Genomic DNA, 22,515 nt, shown 5'->3' on the forward strand with positions numbered 1-22,515 from the left:
CCAGAATACATTGTTGCATATTTTGCTTTGTTGTGCACAGCTCTTTGGTCTTCTTGGAGTTTAAAGTTCTCTAGAAGTAAATCAGGAATAGTAACTCCAGAGCTGCAGAGTTTAGATGCTGCATGTTCATTTCTGATATCAGACAAAAACTGAATAAATAAATTACTTCTGGGTTCCTCTTTATGTCATTTAAAACTCATGTCACATTTTCAGACTCAGTTCAGGGAAAATATCAACTTAACAAACTGAACCATGAATATAAAGACGATCAGCCAGGAAATGTTTATTTTTCATGCATTTATTGATTCATTTTTCATTTCTGAGACAGAGAAAGATCCATTAGGGAGATCAAGGTTAGATGAGAAAAAACAAAACTATTGATTTATTCTAATTCTACAAACATGTGGATCAAACTGATCAAGATACAATAATGAAATTATATCTGAGAGGAAATTTGATGAGAATTATATTTCATGACAGTTTATGTTTTATTTTTCGCTAAGTGTTGCTCTTATCCACTCCATGTATTCACACACATCCACGATTGAAGCTGCGCTCTCACATGCATAGCGTGGTACACCTGGAGAAATCACACCATACATCTTGCCGTTGAACACCGCTGCTGAACCAGCGTCACCCTGTAGAAAAATCATTTATGTTGTAAAACAGAAAAGCAGTCAAATCACTAGAGAGATACAGTGAACCCTCGCTATATGGCGGTTCACCTTTCGCGGTCCCGCTGCTTCACGGATTTGCATTGTGCATTGTGTTCTGCATTCTGATTGGCTAAACAGTCTCTCCGCTTCTTCTCTGTGTGTCAATAACGTTGCAGTTTAATATGTACACGTACGTAAAACAGCTTGCCAAATTATGTTTGCAAATTCTCTTGCAATTTCAAGAATCTTTCTGCCCAGAAGAAAAAAGAGTGACAACAGCTACCGATAACTATGTTCTTCTCTCGAAAAAACACACCTGCGCCGCAGGCTTTAGAAGAAAAACCTGCTACAGAGCGGAGTCAGGATGCAGCGGCTCAGTCAGAAGAGCAGTGAAATACACACGAGTCACTATTTGTCCTACTGTACTTTGTATTTTTTTTCATAATCATTTTTCATTTTCTCTTATTCTAGTCCAATGACTCAGGTTGCGGTGGGGCGGCGCTGATCTCCTCAATTTGAAGTCTTCAGTTCGTATTGATGATTAAAATTATTTTACAGTACAGTAGTTATTTAAAAAAAAACAAAAACAACAACAAAAAAACAAAACAAACGTTTATACAGTACTTTTATTTGTTAAACAAATGCTTGGGCCTGTAAAAAGGTTCTGTTTTTTGGTTTCAATGTATTAAGGATTATTTCATTGAATGATAATTGTAAAAAAAATAAAGGTTACTACTTCACGGATTTCGCCCATCAGGTTCATTTTGGAAAGTAACTCCAGCGAAAAACGAGGGTTCACTGTACTGAAGAAAGAAACTTACAAAACACACATCCTTGTTCTGTGCTTTAGCAGAGAATACATGTCCATATGTTGGCAGGAAATGGGTAGCCTCAACAACTTGCATATCGACACACTGAAGTTGTGTTGCAGCAACAGCATTGGATACTGTAGAGAATCATAAACATGTTGTTCACTCAAACGTCTCTGTAGAGACAGAAACAAAGATTTTATTCTCATAACTTCAAACTTTCTCTCACATTGCTCATTATTGGGGCCGGTTGTCATTGCTCCCTCTCCTGCCAGCTGAACAATATCGTCCCTAAAATACAAGTATAAAATTTAAAAATACAAGATAACAATGTAGAAAATTAATTGTTACAAAGAACAATTAAAGAACAGAAAATAAATCCATGAAGGACTTCATCCACTGACACAGGAGTTTCCACCTCCAGTCCCCAGTGACGTTGTACTGCGTCCTTTAAATGTGTCTCTGAGCTAAACTGGTGGCCTGATTACCTGACTCAGGTGTGCTGAAGCAGAGGCAGCAGGACTGGAGACAGAAAATCTGAAGTCATGTTGTTGATCAGAGAAAGACTTACTTTTTAGGGCGATTACTGCAGTCTGGTAGCGGAGCAAATTGGACATTTGTTACTGGTATTTGAATCTTCAGCAACGTGATGTCATGACGCCAGCCTTCGGGATGATAAAGCCCAATGTCGCCTTGGATTCTGGGAAACTTCACTCTGGCATTCCGTGGATGAACTTTTAACATTGCATCGTTAGTCCTGCAGGAAAGGTTAGATTATAATGAACACACAGAAAACCTGATCATCTGCAGATAAAACTGTGTTAATGCCTCTTTCTTACCACCCTCTCTCCGTCTTCCAGCAGGTATCTGCAGTCAGGATCCACTTTCGGCCGATCAGAGATCCTCCACACAGGTTCGTATGAGTACCATTGGAGCCCTCCAGCCGAACATGATATTGACGCTCCGTGTCAGCACAGTTATGACCTCCAATGATTCTCTTCTGCAGAGAAACAGCTGAGTTCACTGAAACACCTGAAGAAGAAAAAGGACGACTTTACTCAGAAACCAGGTGCAAACATGGCTGCTGGAACAGAAAAAGGATAAACAGTTACAGATTAAAAACCATCACAGTTCATATGCAAAGAAGTTTCAGTCTGACACAGAATCAGAGGGAAGTTTGAGAGTCACAGAGAGCAGCAGCCTCCCTGAAACCAGTGGAAGTGTGTCCAGTGTGTCCAGTTTCCCCAGTGTTTCTGACTCACCCAGCCCCAGCAGCAGCAGCAGAACCTTCAGCAGAGCCATTGCTGGTCCAGCTTCCTGTGAATGTCTGCAGTAATGCAGCAGCTTTTAAACTCTGTTCACAACTTCCTGCTGGAAATTAAGCCACCAATCACAGGACAGACACTGATCTATCCAATCACAGGACAGACACTGATCTGTCCAATAACAGGACAGATACTCAAGAAACCTGAAAATAGTTCTTCTTGCTCCATTGACAGATTATTTCACTAATATCCAAACATTTCCCCTCTTATAACATAAATAATAAGCCAATGAAACAAGAACTTTTCATGAATTTTAAGGAATTGATTTAAAACAAGCAGATCTTTTATTTGGCTGCAAAGTTACTTATAAGTTAGTTTTGCCTTATCTAGGGTGAACTGAGAGATTTACATTAGAAACTAGACAAAATAATCAGAAAGTTTTCTGCTTTTGCAGTGCACAAGCTTGCAGTGAGTTTTGCTCAAGTGAAAACTTGATTGTAAACTTGATGAAATAAAACAGATTTTCTGGAAAAAGAGCAACCCTTTCTTGTTTTCAGGTTGATGTTTTTTGAGAAAAATGTTTTGGTTTCCAATATACAAAAATTCACATCTGCCTTTGCTCCTGAAAGTAGAATCATTTTGTTATTGATGAGGTATGAAAATATCCCTTGTTGAGAATAAATTATTCTGTGTTTTCCTCTATCTCTTGTAGCTATTTACATGCTTGATTACACATACATTCATTCACATAGATCACATCCTCACAAAAGCTAAAGCTAATGGAGATGTCATCTTAGGAAACATCCTGAAAGCTAAGGCTAAAGGATGTAAAGGAACGCTCTGTTTAGGCCGTAGCTTAGATAGAGGCTAACAAAGGGAGCTACAAACTTGTTTTATGCTGAAGAGTAACAGTCTGTGATTTAACTAGAGATGTGATTACATCTTCATCTGATAATTAAAAAAATGCATTTGTTTTATGTTGCTAAAAGATAGTTTCATGTAAAGTGCCCATAAAGATAGCATGAACTATGGAACTATGGTCAAAGTGACACATTATGTTAGCAAAAGGCTCAAACCGTGTGTGACGGCCCCTGTTGTGCGGTCCTGTGTGTGAGTGCTATGTGGCAGGTAAACTGTTTGTCAATTAAGGTCCTTGATTGTGGGAGGTGCTTTTGATTACGTGGCCACCTGGATGATATATAAGGAGCGCCGTTCTACTCACGTGAGGCTGGCCGACGCAAGAACCAGGCTCAGACGACATCCGGACTCGGAGGCGGCGCCGGCAGATCGCTTGACACGTTGTGGGAGCTGAGACCTGTGGGGCCCAACAGGATCCATGACTGGGGAAACACCAGGCTGAGGGAGCGCTGGATTATCACGTCTTGGGCTTTCGCCCATTGCACCCCTAGACAATCGGTTGTTTTTAATAAATGCCTCTGAAGGGCCAAAAATGTTGCTGGTTGTCATGTCCTCCCTATTTTTTGTTGCGACCGTCTGAACCGGGCCGTAACACCGTGCCACAACATTTAAAATATTTTACAAAAACACGATATATTCCAATCAATCATTACATAATAAATGATAAAATACAAAACTTCATCTTCAGTGAAGCCCAGAGGTTTTCAGGGTGCGGGAGAGCTAGCCTCTGTGCTAGTCTCCATGCTACTCTTCATGCTAGTCTCTGTGCTAGCTTCCATGCTAGCCTCCATGCTAAATTGTATAGTGTATAATTATACAAAGTGTCTTTCTGTTTTGGTTATTACCTCATTGAAACACCTTTAAAAAACTCTGTCATTATTTAACTGTGTTGCTTTAAGACTGGAAGCCCCTCCTTTTTATTTCTTCTTCTGTGGTTTTGTCTTTAAATGGTTTTAAACCTTCCTTAGATCTTCCCCTTTTGTCATGTTGTCTGCGGGAGAGGTGTGTACTGTTTTTTTTCCCATCTAAATATATACAGTTTATTTATAGATCTATTAAGTTATTTTTTGTCATCACCGTTGCAATATTTGAATATGAATGAATAAATGAATCCATTCCATCCCATATTCTAACACCTTTGTCTCTAGTGGGGTCGGGAGGTGCTGGTGCCTCTCCAGCTAACGTTCCGGGTGAGAGGTGGGGTCACCCTGGACAGGTTGCCAGTCTGTCGCAGGTGGTGCTCGTCGGGTGTGGAGGCCTTCTCATGCAGCCTCGGTTATTCCTATGAGCTGAACATTGTGATCTATGGCTTCAGATTTACAGTACCAACATTTTTCATACCTGGGCAACATGATAAAATCATCATCGGTAGCAATGTGCCCCTTATTCAAAGAATGAAAACTGATTCAAGCTATTGGGAGATCATTACATCAGACGCTGCAAACCCAGAGTGTGAAGAGATTTTGCAGCTGCTGAGTTGTGTTTCTCAGTGGTCAACCTCTGCTTTACCTGAGAAGACTGGAACAGGTAAGCACAGACAGGCTGTCACCCTCCGTCCTTGCCAGGACTATGTGGTTTGGGGAAAGTTGCCGTCCACTGCACCACTGATATTAGAGGGCACTGTGATTGTCGAGCCGTCATCTGCTCGTTCCACTACCAAAAACATTTTAGTGAGTGGGGTAGTCACAACCATGTGAGAGGATTGTTGGGTCCCTATGAAGGTTCTCAACCCAACAGACAAATCTCTGATACTGAGCCGCAATGCTAAAATAGCTGACGTCTTCCCTTCATTGTTTTAATTGTTTTGCTTTAAGACTGGAAGCCCCTCCATTTTTATTTCTTTTACTGTGGTTTTGTCTTTAAATTGTTGCGTTTAGGCAGGTGAAACCTGAACAGTACTGCAACCATTGTACTGTTTCAACAAGCTCACCACATCACAGTTCTGATCCTGTACAGATGCTGAGAGACTGTGGTCTACATGACATCGACAGAGAGAGAGCTGTGAGGTGTCAGATGAGTTCAAGAGAAGGCTGGCTGAACTTGAGGTTTCTCCAGGATTTCCAGGATGTGTTCTTCAGGGGAAAACTGGATTGTGGTGAGGCTAAGGATTTTGTCCATCACATTCACTTGACTGATGACCAGCCATTTCGCTTGCCTTATCGATGCATACCACCAGCACATTATTAGTCATGGGAGGTCTTGTCTGAGATGGAGATGAAGAATATCATAAGGAAATCTATTAGTGAATATGCCTCTCTGCTTGTTAGGGTGTGGAAAAACTCTGTGGACATGAGGATATGCACTGACTTGTGTGTTACATTGTTGCAGTGAAAAATACTCTATTTTGTACTGGTACTCAATGTCTTGCACTTTTTTTCATTTTGTGCAATGGAACTAAAAGGCCTTAGTAAAAGAAACTATGAATCTTGTGATTTTATAGACAAGAAATGTTACAAGAAATTCTTAAAGATCAAAACTAAAATAATTTATGAATAACATAATTACAAAATCAGATTCTTTCAATATAAAACTTATGAAACTTGAACAGAAACTGCATCTGTGTGTTTGCGTCTGGTGAATTTTTGGTGAAAACATGTTTGTTTCTCATTCAGTGAGTAGAAAATCCAGAAAATGTACTTAAATAAGAGTAGCGATACTTCATAATAAAATTACTCAACAACAAAAAAGTACAACATGTTAAAAATGCTTTTAAAAACACAAGTTTTTCAAAACGGTACTGAAGTAAATGTAACTAGTGTAAAGGAAAATGATTATTTTGGTGTTTAATGCAGTTAATCTTCAAACATGTGTTAATCACTCGTATTTGAAAAAACAGGCTTTGTGTGACCCTTCGAAAGAGGCCCGAGGAGACAAGCAGACCCCTTCCACTGTTTGTTTAAGAGCATACAAAAGCTATAAAATTAGCATCTCCATGGAAACGGCAGCTGGAATGTGGGAGTCGGCGAGATTTATAGCAGGACTGGGGGGTTTTCCCTCCGGTTTGCTTCGACAAAAAACAGAGCACCTTCGAAGCTGAGCTCTAAGGGGGGCTGTAACAGGTCGCTGAGTGGTCGAAAAACAGACCGCCTTCTTTGCATATATTAAATAGGGAAACACCCTTTTGGTTTATAATTTCAGGTCCGTACCCGAGAGCTCAGAGTTTTTTCATCTTTTCTCCACGTGGGCGCCTTTGTCTGTCTCTGTGTTCGTTTGTCTTCCCTTGTGTGTTTTTATTTTCATGAGAAAATGCATATCTCTGTTCCTCTGCAGCTTTGTTGTCGATTGCTTTGTATGAGATTAAACTCCGTGATCTGTGACGTCAACACGTTTTGTTGTTGTTTCGTTTTAGCAGCACGCGGTTGCAGGACGCTCACGGAGAACCCCGCTCGAAGATCCCGGGCAAAATTAAAAGAGGAAGCAGGAGCCAAACGTTTTGTCCAAAGCTAGCATTAAATTGATCCTCTTTTTTAACACTAGTCACTACCAAACTCTGCTAATAGACTGCCACAATGAATATCTTTTAAAAAATCTGCTATTGCTAGAGTTTAGATTTTAGAACCAACTGACTTGGGTTGCTAAGTGATGGGCTGGGCTTAGCTTGGGTTGCTAGGTAACAGCTGGACTTTACTGGGATTGTTAGGTGAGGGCGGTACCTGCTGATATTTGACGTAATATTCTGGAGGTTTTTGAAACGAGTCAATTTTCAGACACCACAAAAAAATTTGCTTTCTGTCAGAAACTGACTAGGTGTTTTTTTTTAAGCTCTGTGGATGTTTTCAGGAGTAAAAATCCAATGCAAGTACAAAAACGCAGTAAAAATATTCTTAAAAGATTATTATTATTATTTTTTTTTAAAGTTACGCAAGTAAATGTAAGTAGTTACTACCCAACTCTGGACTCTATAAATCTCCTCTTTCATCTTTTTCCGTCAGGCGCCAACACAGTGAATCATCTCTGCATCCTCTTCCTTCACACCAACTAACTTCAACTCCTCTTTTACCACATCCATAAATCTCTCTTCCCCTCTCGGCCTTCTGGCCTGTGGCTCCAACCTCTGAATCCTCCTACCAATGTAATAATTTTCTCTTCTCTGAACATGTCCAAACCATCTCAATCATGTCCCTCTGACTTTATCTCTAAAACATCTAACATGAGCTGTCCCTCTGATGCACTCCTTCCTGATCCTGTACTCATCCCTTTCTCATTCCAACCTGCCTGAACACGCTTCACCTGTTTTCCACACTCTCCATTTCTCTGGACTTTTATTCCTAAATTCTTAAAGTCCTCTTCCTTCTTTACTTTTACGCTTATTCTCCTCTTATTTACACACTTACAATATTCTGTCTTGCTACAACTCATCTTCATTCCTCTCTTTTCTGGTATAAATGTCCACCTCTAGCTTTTCTTGTAACTCACTGCAGATCACAATGTCATCTGCAAACAGCATAGTCCATAGAGTCTGATCTGAACCTTCAGACACATATAAAGACAGTTACAAAGTCGGCCTTCTATCACCTGAAAATCATTTCCAGGATTAGAGGACTAATGTCTCAGCAAGATCTAAAGAAACTCATCCATGCATTTATCTTTAGTTGTATTGAGTACTGCAACAGTGTCTAAATAAATCAGTCCTCCAGCCTGGCCTCCATGATGAACAAGGCATCATCTGTCTCCTCCAAAGGTAGACACTGATCCAGAACGCTGCTGCTGGTGTTCTGACTAAAACCAGGAAGATAGAGCACATCACCCCAGTTCTAAAGTCCTTACACTGTAGCTCAGAGAATAGACTGTAAAACACTGTTGTTTATAAATCACTGCATGGTTTAGCACCACAGTACATTAAAGATCTGCTGTTGTTGTATCAACCTTTCAGACCTCTCAGGTCTTCTGGTTCTGGTCTGCTCTGAAGTACCAGAACCAGAACCAAACGAGGAGAAGCAGCATTCCCTTCTGCACCACAAAACTAGAAAACACTTCCAGAAAACTGCAAAACAGCCGAAAGGCCGAGTGCCTTTAAAAACCCACCTGTTTACAGTTGCTTTTGATTAAAAAGGAACATTGATCAACATTTTTAGTGTGGATGGAGAGCTGTTGACAAGATGTGATGTTTATATTTGTTTCACAATTCGTGACTCTGGGATGTATTTATGATGTAAAGCACTTTGAACTGCCTTGCTGATGAAATGTGCTGCACAAATAAACATGACTTGATGCAGAAACACTCGGCGAGGAGGACTTTCTGTAGAAAAGTAAAACAAGCAATTTCTATGACCAGGAATAAGACCAGTAAGTCAGGAATACTTTCTGTGCGAAAGAAAAACAACAACAAAAAAAACCAACTTCAAGAAACAAATAAAAGGAATTTCATCTATGAGGAAATGTCTGCAAGCACACCAGTTCCCTGAGTGAAGAGTTGTTTGTTTTGACTCAGACTTTATCAACCAGAATCCCTGCACCTCGCTGCAAAATCTTCAAAAATAGATCGTGTTCACTCCAGTCCGATTCAAAATATTTCTGTCTGATCTGATATGATTCAGATACAATAAGACCAACTCTTGTTTTTCTGTTTTGTTTACAAAAACCCAGCATATGGAAATGTTGTTTCCATTACTTTAAAGAAAAAAAAGAGCTGACGCATCCCCTCATATGAGCCTACAGTGATTTTTCAGACGAGTTTTGCAACATGCTTTTGCAACTGAATGGAGATCTTTATCAAGTGAAACCTAACCGCTGTTGTGTTCAACGTCTTGCAACATTGTGAAAAGTTTTGATCCGCAGGCTTGTCCTGCTTAATCCCTGAGCAAAATTACAAGTGTGGGATCTGATGTGAGGCTTTTTTGTGTTTTAGCGCGTCTAGCTGGAAAGCAAACCTGATAAAAATACAAAAAATTAATAGTACTTAACTGCTGAATCTCAGAGAGAGCAGCATATCTGGAATCAACCCATTTTCATTCCAATCATCTGCTTTGAAATAAACAAAAATCATTTGTTTTGTCGTTACATGTTGAGTTTTTAATGTTGTCAGCTAATTTAAAAGATTGGAAAATCAGCTTGTAGTCATAAATGTCTGATTTGTAGAATGAATTCCCATTTTCTCTTAAAAAATTAAGTTATAATTATTGATATTACAGTCATTATTTGTCTTAAATAAGATTTTTTTTTCAGATGTTACGTGAAGAATAGGCCCGTTAAAATTGAAAAAAGAAAAATATCAATTCATACAAAGGATGTTTGCTGTTTATTCAGTATTCATATTTTGTCATTTATTTTTCTATTTTTTAATAAATAGAAAAATAAATATTATATTTCTGAATATAATATTTCTTTTTATATTCAGAAATAAAAAGTAAAAAACAAATTAAATAAACCACAGATCTTACTGTAGAAATGATAAAAGCAAAAAACAGGCCCATCTGCTGAACCAAATCAGACTTTTTGTTCACTTATGGGTCAAGAAATAACAGATGTAGAAGGGAAAACCAATCAATCAACCAATCAATCTATATATTCTGATGCAGCCATGAATATATCATTACATCACTCTTCATCAGCCAGTCTCTATAACCACAGCTGTTTCTGATAATTGATTCTAGTAGTCAAAACTCAATGTGATCAGGACAGAAATCTTTAGAGATTTTTTAATTAGTTTGGTCTATCTAAAGCTGCTGGTTCATTCATAACATGTGGTGGCCCTCGGGGGCCAATTAATTTCAACATTGGGCCACTGTGATAGTTGTAAAGTCACCTGACACCACATTTAACAGTGCATGCTAAAAATAAAAAATACTAGATTTAAAATGGATCTATGAGAAAAATTTGCTCACATTGGAAACCAAAAACACTTAAAAATCTCCAATTTTGTTGCTGATTATGGTTAAAATTACAAATTTGTGAATTTCAAGGGCAGAATCTATGTTGAATAAATTAAAACTCATCATCACAACTGAGAAGTTTTAAGGCATTGAAATGTGCAATACCTATCAGTTATAAGAATATAAGATTATGAGAACATGAATCAGAGTGAAGTCGTCGATCTTATGGACATTTGTAGGCTTACATTTACTTATTCAAGTAGAATTATTGATAAATGCCAGAAATATGTCAAATAAATTTGTTGTTCATCATTCACTACTTTCCTCTAATCTAGAGGTTCATGTCAATTTCCTTAGTATTAAGTAAAGTTGTTTTTTACACTGTATGGCTTCGGTCAAACATTTTAGTTTTCTTCCACAAGTTACTCCCTTCAGCTTACTGGAATTTTGGCCCATTACTCCTCACAGAACTGGTTTAACTGGGTCAGGCTTGCAGGCCACTCTGCTCACACACGCACACACACCCTCCCACCCCCCCACACACACACGTACACACACACTCGCACACGTACCTTTTCAGCTCGGCCCATAAATTCTTCTCTTGTACTGAGATCAGGGATTTCTAAAGGCCACTCCAAAACATTGACTTTTTTTTTTGTCCCAACTAACTTGGGGGTATGTTAAGGGTGACTGTCGATCTGAAAGAGTCGTTTGTGCCCAAGCTTTTACTTGGCTGATGTCTTCAGATGCTAATTTCCTCATCAAGGGGACCAGCAGTTACTTTTGTTATTCGTTCTACTATCCGGTTATTTGTTTTGCAGACCAATACCCCTTTTTGCTTTTTATTTGTCTGTAATATTTTTTTGTATATACACTAATTGGTGAATAATAATAATAATAATAATAATAATAATAATAATAATAATAATAATAATAATAATAATAATAATAATAATAAAAACTTCTGACTTGACCTGAAATTCTTTTTGAGATAGGAGTTTCCAATATTGATGTATTCTATTCATCTCAAACTGATGGCTAATTTCAGGTGAAATAATTGCACAGCTTTATGGTGTCAAACAGCCTAAAGAAAAATTTAGATGTTATCTAAATACCATGTTGAAAATAAGGAAAAAAGGTGCAGATTTTTACCAAGATTGGCCTTAAATTAAAGTCATGAAGAAGTAAAATGATGTGATGCGTAACTAATTAGGTTTAAACTTAACAAGGTGAGAGAATCTATATAAAAAATATATATATTTAATTCCTGTGTTGTCATATGTCCCCGTGTGTTTCATGGCAGGGAGAAAAATTCCTCACAAAACCTGAGATCAAAGACGTGACTGAGATCAGAAACAAAAGTGGGCTGTGGGAGTGAAGGTGATAAGAGGCTTAACACTGGCTTAGAGGCTGTGCACACCTTGAACAGAGAATTTACTGCCACTGTCTACAAACTGCAGAACACGAAGGAGGTGAGGAGTGTTGTGCTGCAGAGTTTATCATGCTCTTTACGTTAAATATTGGAAATAAATAAAACCTTAGTTTTTGCAAAATGTGCAAAATACAAATAGGTGTTTTACACTAAACGAAGCATATGTTTTAGTAAAAAAAAGAAGATATTTCAGCACATATGAAGGCTTTCGCTTCAGTTGTAGAGTAACTTGTGGTTCAACTGTTTCCTAAAAACATTAGACACGAAATTCACATTTTGCATGTTTTTGTACTTCCATTTGGGTTTCCACTGCTTCTAAAAACATCTAAAGTACTTAAAAAACCCACCCAATTAGTTTCTGACTGTAAGTCATTTTTTTGTTGGTTTTTTTGGTGTTTGAAAAATGACTCGTTTCAAAAAACTTTGGAATATCAAGAATCAACACGCACTAACCATAACCCTGACCTAGCAACCCCAGCTTTGCTGTGAGAGGCCATTACCTAGCAACCGTTACCCAGCAACTCCAGCTAAGCCCAGCCCATCACCTAGCAACCCAAGTGGAGCTCCAACAGGTTTTGTCAGTTGGTTCTAAAATCTAAAATCTAGATACATGGGTACATGATTTTCTCTAAACTCATAAATAAAAGACTTTTATTGTGGCAGTCTGTGAGCACAGTTGGGTAGTAACTAGTTAAATTTATTTGAGTAACGTTTTGAAAGAATTTTACTTTTAAAAGCATTTTTGGTATGCTGTGCTTTTTACTTTTAATTAACTGAGTAATTTTACTATGAATTATTGCTCCTCTTACTTGAGTAAACTTTCTGGATACTTTGCCCAAGGTGAGCAACTTCACTGAATGAAGAACAAGTTTGTTTTAAACAGAAATTCACCAGATATTTTGGAAAACCTGCAGTTTTTGGTAAAGATTCATGAGTTTTATATTGAAAGAAATTGATTTGGATTCATTTTGTTAACATTTTTTTCATTTTTGATCTTTAAAATGACGGACCCAAAAAAATATATCTAAACTTCTACATAACTTTATATTTTGGTCCATCTAATGTTTAATATTGTTGAATATTAAATGACTGATGTTTTGATCTGTCACTCAATACTTGAGTTACTTGGTTCTTTCATAAATTTATTATGGGTCTGCTGAAAATGTCACCAAATCTGCTGGGTCAAAAATATACATACAGCAACATTAGTATTTGGTTGCATGTCCCTTTGCCATTTTCACGGCAACTAGGCGCTTTTGGTAGCCATCCACAAGCTCCTGGCAAGCTTCAGGTCGAATGTTTGACCACTCCTCTTGACAGAATTGGTGCAGTTCAGCTAAATGTGATGGTTTTCTTGCATGAACCTGTTTCTTTAGCACTGTCCACATGTTCTCAATGGGGTTTAAGTCAGGACTTTGGGAAGGCCATTCTAAAACCTTAATTCTAGCCTGGTTTAGCCATTCCTTTACCACTTTTGATGTGTGTTTTGGGTCATTGTCCTGTTGGAACACCCAACTGCGCCCAAGACCCAACCTTCGGGCTGATGGTTTTAAGTTTTCCTGCAGAATTTGGAGGTAATCCTCCTTCTTCATTATCCCATTTACTTTCTGCAAAGAACCAGTTCCACTGGCAGCAAAACAGCCCCAGAGCATAATACTACCACCACCATGCTTGACAGTAGGCATGGTGTTCCTGGGATTAAAGGCCTCACCGTTTCTCCTCCAAACATATTGCTGGGTGTTGTGGCCAAACAGCTCAATTTTTGTTTTGTCTGACCACAGAACTTTCCTCCAGAAGGTTTTATCTTTGTCCATGTGATCAGCAGCAAACTTCAGCCGAGTCTTAAGGTGCCTTTTCTGTAGCAAGGGCTTCTTTCTTGCACGGCAGCCTCTCAGTCCATGGCGATGTAAAACAAGCTTGACTGTGGAGACTAACACCTGTGCTCCATCAGCTTCCAAATCCTTGCAGACCTGGTTTTTGGTGATTCTTGGTTGACTCTTGACCATCCTGACCAATCTCCTCTCGGCAGCATGTGATAGCTTGCGTTTTCTTCCTGATCGTGGCAGTGACACAACTGTTCCATGCACTTTATACTTGCGAATAATTGTCTGCACAGTTGCTCTTGGGACCTGTAGCTGCGTTGAAATGGCTCCAAGTGACTTCCCTGACTTGTTCAAGTCAATAATTCGCTTTTTCAGATCCACACTGAGTTCCTTTGACTTTCCCATTGTAGCTTTTGTGGCTGAGTCTAATCACTGGGTCAAATGAGCCCTATTTAAATGGGCTCAGCTGTAGTCAATCAGAATCACTTGCAAGAAGTGAAGAGGCCATGACATGACGCTAATTTGATTGACACAACTCTCTACATCACCAAAATTGACAATTTATGTTGCTGTATGTATATTTTTGACCCAGCAGATTTGGTGACATTTTCAGCAGACCCATAATAAATTTATGAAAGATCCAAACGTTATGACTGTTGTTTGTGACAAACAGGTATGTGTTCCGATCACTCTATCACAGAAAAATAAGAGTTGTAGAACTTATTGGAAACTCAAGACAGCCATGACATTATGTTTTTTACAAGTGTATGTAAACTTTTGACCACAACTGTAGATCAGAGTAGTCTTCCCCCCCGGGTCCAGACACTGGTGGTGGAGCAGAGCCTGGAGGTGGAGGAGCGTGGAGAGAGTCTGGAGGATGTACGCCTGGATGAAGGTGGAGATGGGGAGGAGGTGGGTCAAAGCACGGCTGATGAGCAGGAAGACCCAAGGTAGCTTGTCCTTCTGAAGGAATCCTTGAACGATGATTGGCTGGAGCGGCGCGACGCTCCGGTCCTGGTTGGCTGCAGTGGGGGAGTGGTGATTAGATGATGAGGATAAGCTGGGTCGAGTGTCCCAGCTTCAATTTTCGCCTAGGCTTCATTTCAATCTGGGGAGACTCACACAGAGAAAGGTAGCAGTTAGAATAGTTTTAATGGTTCAATCTTTGGCGCTCGGACCCGGCAGAAGACTAATGAGCCAAGGATCACCGTGAGCCGGAGCTCGGCTCGGGCGTAGCTCAGAGTAGTCTTCGCCCCAAAAGAGGATGCCGGGTCGAGGCCTAGCTGGGCCTGCAGTCTGACGAGACTTGTTAGACGCAGTTGTGTTGCCTGGGACTTGCAGTCTGACGAGACTTGTTAGGTGCAGCTATGTTGCCGGGGCCTGTAGTCTGGCAAGACTGTTAGGCGCGGCGACGGTGGATGAAATGGCTGCTGCCGAGTCGAGTGGGCTGAGGGCCCGCTGGGCCCAGCTGGATCTGTGAAATAGATGTTAAAGAATGGCCTAACGCTCCACCACCAGTCATTTGATAAGATGACTGGTGTCCCCAACTGTCTGCAACTTTCAATGCGGACATTGAAAGTTGAGCTTTGAGCACAGCTGAAGGATCCGGTCTGATGTAGGATGAGAAGGCCGAGGATGACCAGTGGCCGAGCTGAAGGAGGGAAGCTGTAGGGATGAATGGCGGCTGATTTGGCTGCGCCTATTCTAAAAGAAATGCCCGAGAAGTGGCTAGGGGGAAGACCGCAAACTGCTAGAGTCAGTCTGAGGTGGCGGATGAACCAGTCAGCGGTCATAGGGAAGCCTTCAGGACTGAGAAACAGGTTTGGATTCATGGCTGAGTCGATGCGTTTTGCTCGCGAATTTGAACATCGCGCGGAAAGGGCAGAACGAACCGTCTGTGCGTGCAATAGAGATAGTACACGGACCTTTCGTTTCGGTGGAGGTTGTAGTGGTCAGGGAAGAATTTAAGATCGGAGGTAGATAAATCTCTTGACGGATTGAATAGTTTAGAAGCAGATGTGAACTCACTCAGTCTAAGAAATCCATAGAAGGCTAGGAGGAAAGCGCATGAGAGGAGCGCTTTGATGTAGGGCGAGAAGGCACCGGATCAGAGCGCAGTGATGAGATTCATAAGTAATGGGAGTGTGATAAGTTTCTGGCTGTCGATCTGATCTAAACTCCTTCTCAAGAAGGAGTTTCATAGCGGGGTTCGAGAAAAGACTAGCTAAAATGTCCTTTGTAAAAGAGACTATGAATCTTGTGATTTGATAAGTAAGGTTACAAGAAATTTATAAGGAACACTCTGTTATGGACAAAATAACTCTTTGACTTGAAATGAAATGCTAAATAAATACATACATATTTTTCTAGTATAAGTATAGATTTTAAAACAGCTGCTAAGTTTAGTACTCTGTTAAATATGGAGGCATGCAGAAAACTACACTTTAAACACTAAAATAAGACAAAGCAGCTCATAAGTAACTTTTCAGTAAGATATAACAGTTTGTTTAGAATAAGTAATTACTAGTTGGCAAATTATTTGACTTATGACATGGGAAAATGTCTTTATAAGTCAAATAATCTGCCGAAGGAACTAGCCGAACTGCGCCGTGTTTTCTCCCCCACAATGTTTGTCTCCTGCGTCTGTTTCAGTTGGTTTGAATCGATTTAGTCCTGGAGAGCAGAAGCTGTCCGATAATTCGAGCAGGAGGACTGCGCGTTAGGAGGAGCGTTGGTCCCCTCCCTGAAACAGATTAACAGTTGTGTGCAACACACACACACAGTCATTCTCACATTTTCTCACACTTATTTGTAAAACCTTTTATTTAAAACCTGTAAAATTAAGATTGTTGCAGAGAAACGAGCTCAGGGCTCCCATTAGTCGTTATTGTGAGTTAAAATTTTCACAAAAGTAAAATGTAAGTTTTTGTTGCGTATCTGTATCTGTAAATCCATCTGTAAATGTTACCATAGCGACCAGAGTCAGAGAGCGTTAGGGCAGCGGTCGAGGCGAGATGAGAAGAGTGGAGCTTGTGAGTTTTAGGTCTGGTTCACACGGCACGATTTAAGGATTGTCGGCCGATTTTCCAAACTTCTGTGACCACAGAGCCGGTAAAAGTCCAACAGGTTTGGTCGGTTCGTGTCTCCAGCCACAGGGCAGGAGCAACACACCACAGAACCAATTCCACCCACGAACATCCCGGTTCCAGAAGAAAATCCAGTAAAACCCCCAACATACCAAACATGAATTTAGAATCAAACACGGATGACGATGTAGAAACAGCAGTGATAGTTTGTGGCTCATTTTAAGAGATATAAGAGGAAACAAAAAGAAAAGGCGTTTGATAAAAGATGGCGGGAGCAGCCGCTCTGTTTGCTGCACTGTGATTGGGAGGTGAGTTATGTTTATTCGTAGTTAATATAATAAACATGTATAAAAATGATTTTTACATATAGTAATAAACATTTCCACATATCTCCGATGTCCACCGGACTCTCAGTTGCCATGTCAACTGTTTGGGATTCCTCTCCGTTCTTACGTCACCGCGCTTTCTGATTGGCTACCTGTCACATTCAACAGGCTCCCAGTCTCGCTCCCAGTCAGGGAAAACCCCACAGGCTGAGATAATCGGGCCAAGACATTGGGCCAACACACCACACACTGCAGGATGTTGTAAGATTGTTGCAAAGGGAAAATTGGGGCAAAAAAAAAAGGTTTTAGCTAGAACACCAACATGGAGAAGCATTACCCCACCCCACCCCCGGGCCGCAGCAAAATTGCCAAGTCTTGACCGGTCTGCGGTAATAAAAAGGTTGAGGACCACTGGTGTACAGCTCTTTAGTCTTGTTGGAGTTTAAAGTTCTCTAGAAGTAAATCAATAATAGTAACTCCAGAGGTACAGAGTTTAGATGCTGCATGTTCATTTCTGATAAAAGACAAAAACTGAATAAATAAATTACTTCTTGTGTTCCTCTTGTGATTTAAAACACATGTCACATTTTCATACTCAGTCCAGGGAAAATATCAACTAACCATGAATATAAAGACGATCAGCCAGGAAATGTTTATTTTTCATGCATTTATTGATTCATTTTTGAGACAGAGAAAGATCCATTAGGGAAATCAAGGTTAGATGAGAAAAAAACAAAACTATTGATTTATTCTAATTCTACAAACATGTGGATCAAACTGATCAAGATACAATAATGAAATTATATCTGAGAGGAAATTTGACGAGAATTTTATTTCATGATAGTTTATGTTTTATTTAAGGCCAGTCCTTGCTCTTATCCACCCGATGTATTCACACACATCCATGATTAAAACTGGCTGCTCACATGCAGAGACTGGTACGCCTGGAGAAATCACACCATAAATCTTGCCGTTGAACACCGCTGCTGAACCAGCGTCACCCTGTAGAAAAGATTATATCAATATATTTATTTATGTTTTAAAACAGAAAACTCTTCTAATCACTGTAGAGAGATACTGAAGAAACAAACTTACATAACACACATCCTTGTTCGGTGCTGAAGCAGAGAATAAACGCCCATATGGCAGCAGGAAATTGTGAGCCTCAACAACTTTCATGTCAACACACTGAAGATGTGTTGCAGGAGCAACATTGGATACTGTAGAGAAACATGAGAATCATCATCATTCACTCAACCTTCTCTGTAGATACAGAAACAAAGATTTTATTCTAATAACTTTCATATTTCTCTTACAATGCAGATTATTGGGGCCGGTTGTCGTTGCTCCCTCTCCTGCAAGCTGAACAATATCGTCCCTAAAATACAAGAATAAAATTTAAAAATACAAGATAACAATGTAGAAAATTAATTGTTACAAAGAACAATGAAGGAACAGAAAATAAATCCATGAAGGACTTCATCCACTGACACAGGAGTTTCCACCTCCAGTCCCCAGTGACGTTGTACTGCGTCCTTTAAATGTGTCTCTGGTCCAACACACCTGAGCTAAACTGGTAGCCTGATTACCTGACTCAGGTGTGCTGAAGCAGAGGCAGCAGGACTGGAGACAGAAAATCTGAAGTCATATTGTTGATCAGAGATAGACTTACTTTTTAAGACGATAAGTGCAGTCTGGGAGCTGAGCAAGTGGGACATCATTTACTTGTCTCTGAAGCTTCAGCAATATGATGTCATGACGCCAGCCGTCAGGATTATAAACCACTGGACCTCCTTGTATATCGAAAATGCCCAGTATAGCAGTCCGTGGATGAACTTTTATAATTGCTCTGGTAAACCTGCAGGAAAGGTTAGATTATAATGAACACACAGAAAACCTGATCATCTGCAGATAAAACTGTGTTAATGCCTCTTTCTTACCACCCTGTCTCCGTCTTCCAGCAGGTATCTGCAGTCAGGATCCACTTAGGGTGGATCAGAGATCCTCCACAGATGGTTGTTGTCTGCCCGTTCGTCACTTCCAGCCGAACATGATATTGACGCTCCGTGTCAGCACAGTTATGACCTCCAATTATTCTCTTCTGCAGAGAAACAGCAAAGTTCACTGAAACACCTGAAGAAGAAAAAGGACGACTTTACTCAGAAACCAGGTGCAAACATGGCTGCTGGAACAGAAAAAGGATAAACAGTTACAGATTAAAAACCATCACAGTTCATATGCAAAGAAGTTTCAGTCTGACACAGAATCAGAGGGAAGTTTGAGAGTCACAGAGAGCAGCAGCCTTCCTGGAACCAGTGGAAGTGTCTCCAGTGTCTCCAGTGTGACCAGTTTCCCCAGTGTTTCTGACTCACCCAGCCCCAGCAGCAGCAGCAGAACCTTCAGCAGAGCCATTGCCGGTCCAGCTTCCTGTGAATGTCTGCAGTAATGCAGCAGCTTTTAAACACTGTTCACAACTTCCTGCTGGAAATTAAGCCACCAATCACAGGACAGACACTGATCTGTCCAATCACAGGATAGGCACTGATCTGCGCTGCCATCTGCATACAGATTAACTTTAACATCTCATCGTTCTAAAGAAACTTGAAAAAAGTTCTTGCTCCATTGACAGATTATATCACTAATATCCAAACATTTCCCCTCTTATAACTTAAATAATCAGCCAATGAACAAGAACTTTTTCATCAGTATTAAGGAATTGATTTAAAACAAGCTGATCTTTTATTTGGCTGCAACGTTACTTATAAGTTAGTTTTGCCTTATTTAGAGTGAACTGAGAGATTTACATTAGAAACTAGACAAAATAATCAGTAAGTTTTCTGCTTTTGCAGTGCACAAGCTTGCAGTGAGTTTTGCTCAAGTGAAAACTTGATTGTAAACTTGATGAAATAAAACTGATTTTCTGGAGAAAGAGCAACTCTTCCTGGTTTTCAGGTTGATGTTTTTTTTTTGAGAAAAACGTTTTGGTTTCCAATCTACAAAAATTCACATCTGCCTTTGCTCCTGAAAGTAGAATCATTTTGTTATTGATGAGGTGTGAAAATGACCCTTGTTGAGAATAAATTATTCTGTTTACCTCTATCTCTTTTAGCTATTTACATGCTTGATTACACATACATTCATTCACACAGATCACATCCTCACAAAAGCTTAAGCTAAAGGAAATGTCATCTTAGGAAACACCCTCAAAGGTAAGGCTAAAGGATGTAAAGGAACGCTCTGTTTGCAGGGGTCTCAAACTTCAGTCCTCGAGGGCCGGTATCCTGCAGTTCTTAGATGTGCCACAGGTACAAAACGCTGGAATGCAATGGCTTAATTACCTCATCCTTGTGTCGATAAGTTCTCCAAAGCCTTGCTAACGACCTAATTGTTCTATTCAGGTGTGGTGCAACAGAGACACACCTAAAAGTGTCAGGACACTGGCCCTCGAGGACTGGAGTTTGAGACCCCTGGTTTAGGGCGTAGCTTAGATACAGACTGACAAAGGGAATTACAAACTTGTTTGAAGCTGAAGAGTAACAGTGTATGATTTTACTGGAGACGTGATTACATCTTCATCTGATAATCTAAAAGAAAACTAAACAAAAAAACATTTGTTTTATGTGGCTAAAAGTTAGTTTGATGTAAAATGGAGCTAATGTGCTAACAAACATCAAGTTAAGGACAAACATAACTACAAAAAAATAGAAAAAAATCTCTGATGCTACATTGTGAAAAACAAAAAGACTAATGGACCTAAAATGTCCTTTGTGAAAGATACTATGAATCTTTTGATTTTATTGACAAGAAATGTTACAAGAAATTCATAAGGAACACTCTGTTATGGACAAAAGGACTCTGTCTTTTCTCTATCTGTTTTATCTGCTCACATGCACACAGCTGCACACTGACAAAACTATAACATTTTAGACTGGTGACTGTCACAGCTAAGACCTTAGAGAGGGAGAAGAATGAGGAGGAAGTAAAGCAGAACTCGCTACAATCTTTGCTTCACTTGGTGTCACCCCTTAGCTGAGCTGAGTGGAGCCCAGCGCTGCACAGTGAATGTCACTCTGTATCTGATCCATTCGGACGACGTGTAACATTTGATCATTTTCTGCATTAACACCTCTTTTATATTTAACCAAAGCTCATTATTTGTCAAGGTAATGACACTGGGGCTTTTGTTGGGTCCTGAAACTGTTAAACAGAAAGTGTGAAAATAATTCTTGATCATAAATAATTCTGTGTTTACTGTACCTCCATCTCTTTCAGCTATTTACATGCTCGTATACACATAGATGCATTCACATAGATCACATGCTCACAAAAGCTAAAGCTAAAGGAAATGACATATTAGGAAACACCCTCAAAGCTAAGGCTAAAGTAAATAAGGAAATTCCCTCTTTAGGGCGCAGCTTAGATAGAGGCTAAGAAAGGGAACTACGAACTGTTGTTGATGCCTTTTTGTTCTGCTAGCCCTTAAAGATAGCAAGGTGAGAAACTGAGAGTTTCCCCAGGATTTCCAGGATGTGTTCTCCAGGGGAAAACTGGATTGTTGTGAAGTTAGGGATTTTGTCAGTCCTATTCACTTTACTGATGACCAGCCATTTCACTTGCTTTATCGATGCATACCACCAGCACATTTTTATTTATAGATCGATTAAGTTAATTTTTATCATCTCTATTGCAATATATGAATATGAATAAATGAATCTATTTCATAATGTAAATATTGAAGTGAACCTATGATTGCAAAATAGCAAATATTAATTTTAGTTTTGTTATGTACTTTGGGTTTGTGTAGGACTTAGAGTGGGAAGCCCATAACATGGTTATTTTCTATTTGTTGTTCTTGTCAGGTATGTACAGAAGAGGATTAGGGCCACCAAAAAAAAAAATAATTCTGAGATTAAAGTCAGAATTCTGAGATTAAAGTCAGAATTCTGAGATTAAAGTTAGAATTCTGAGAATAAAGTTAGAATTCTGACTTTAATCTCAGAATTCTATTTTTTTTCCTCGGTGGCCCTAATCCTCTTCCGTAGGTGTGTTATGTGTATAAAAAGTTTTATTTTCTTTATTTAAAAGTTATGCAACATGGTTGCCTGTGTGCGGGTCCTTTTGTCATGTCCTGCAAGCGAGGACTTGGAGTGGGCAGCCCATAACATGGTTGTTTTCTATTTGTTGTTCTTGTCAGAATAAATCAATAAACTCCCCATTTTAAAGACAAACTGTGTCACGGCCCTGACCATTCAATAAAACCAGCACAATGCAGAAAGAATCCGGTTACAGTAACCTCTGTGCTAGTCTCCTTACCAGTCTTGTTGCTAGTCTTGATGCTAGTGTCTGCGCTAGCTTCCATATTGGCCTCTGTGCTAGTCTCTTGCTAGC

At 39.6% G+C, this 22,515-nt stretch overlaps 2 protein-coding genes across 2 annotated transcripts; both read right to left on the reverse strand.

Annotated features, from left to right (window-relative positions):
• Positions 1–292: 292 nt before the first annotated feature.
• LOC106699630 (anionic trypsin-2-like) lies at positions 293–2,767 on the reverse strand. Its single transcript, XM_023331477.1, has 6 exons — positions 2,728–2,767; positions 2,305–2,497; positions 2,037–2,222; positions 1,695–1,756; positions 1,478–1,602; positions 293–638 (listed from the first exon to the last, which is right to left on the reverse strand). Exons 1-6 carry the CDS (start codon positions 2,765–2,767, stop codon positions 489–491), a joined length of 756 nt encoding a protein of 251 aa, XP_023187245.1. The 3' UTR covers positions 293–488.
• A 15,025-nt stretch (positions 2,768–17,792) lies between these two features.
• On the reverse strand, positions 17,793–19,539 carry LOC106699632 (trypsin I-P1-like). Its single transcript, XM_014468906.1, has 6 exons — positions 19,500–19,539; positions 19,068–19,260; positions 18,800–18,985; positions 18,444–18,505; positions 18,223–18,347; positions 17,793–18,129 (listed from the first exon to the last, which is right to left on the reverse strand). The coding sequence occupies exons 1-6, from the start codon at positions 19,537–19,539 to the stop codon at positions 17,980–17,982; spliced, it is 756 nt and encodes a 251-aa protein (XP_014324392.1). The 3' UTR covers positions 17,793–17,979.
• Positions 19,540–22,515: the final 2,976 nt, after the last annotated feature.

This window comes from Xiphophorus maculatus, chromosome 3, assembly GCF_002775205.1.
Source record: "Xiphophorus maculatus strain JP 163 A chromosome 3, X_maculatus-5.0-male, whole genome shotgun sequence".
NCBI lineage: Eukaryota > Metazoa > Chordata > Actinopteri > Cyprinodontiformes > Poeciliidae > Xiphophorus > Xiphophorus maculatus.

Excerpts from the sequence above, each read along its gene's own strand:
- LOC106699630 (XM_023331477.1), bottom strand. The coding sequence starts at position 2,767 with ATGGCTCTGCTGAAGGTTCTGCTGCTGCTGCTGGGGCTGG. Across the intron at positions 2,498-2,727 it reads GCTGCTGCTGCTGGGGCTGG|GTGTTTCAGTGAACTCAGCT; the intron begins GTGAGTCAGAAA and ends TTTCTTCTTCAG. Across the intron at positions 1,603-1,694 it reads CGGCCCCAATAATGAGCAAT|TATCCAATGCTGTTGCTGCA; the intron begins GTGAGAGAAAGT and ends GATTCTCTACAG.
- LOC106699632 (XM_014468906.1), bottom strand. The coding sequence starts at position 19,539 with ATGGCTCTGCTGAAGGTTCTGCTGCTGCTGCTGGGGCTGG. Across the intron at positions 18,506-18,799 it reads TGCACTTATCGTCTTAAAAA|GGACGATATTGTTCAGCTTG; the intron begins GTAAGTCTATCT and ends CTTGTATTTTAG. Across the intron at positions 18,348-18,443 it reads CGGCCCCAATAATCTGCATT|TATCCAATGTTGCTCCTGCA; the intron begins GTAAGAGAAATA and ends GTTTCTCTACAG.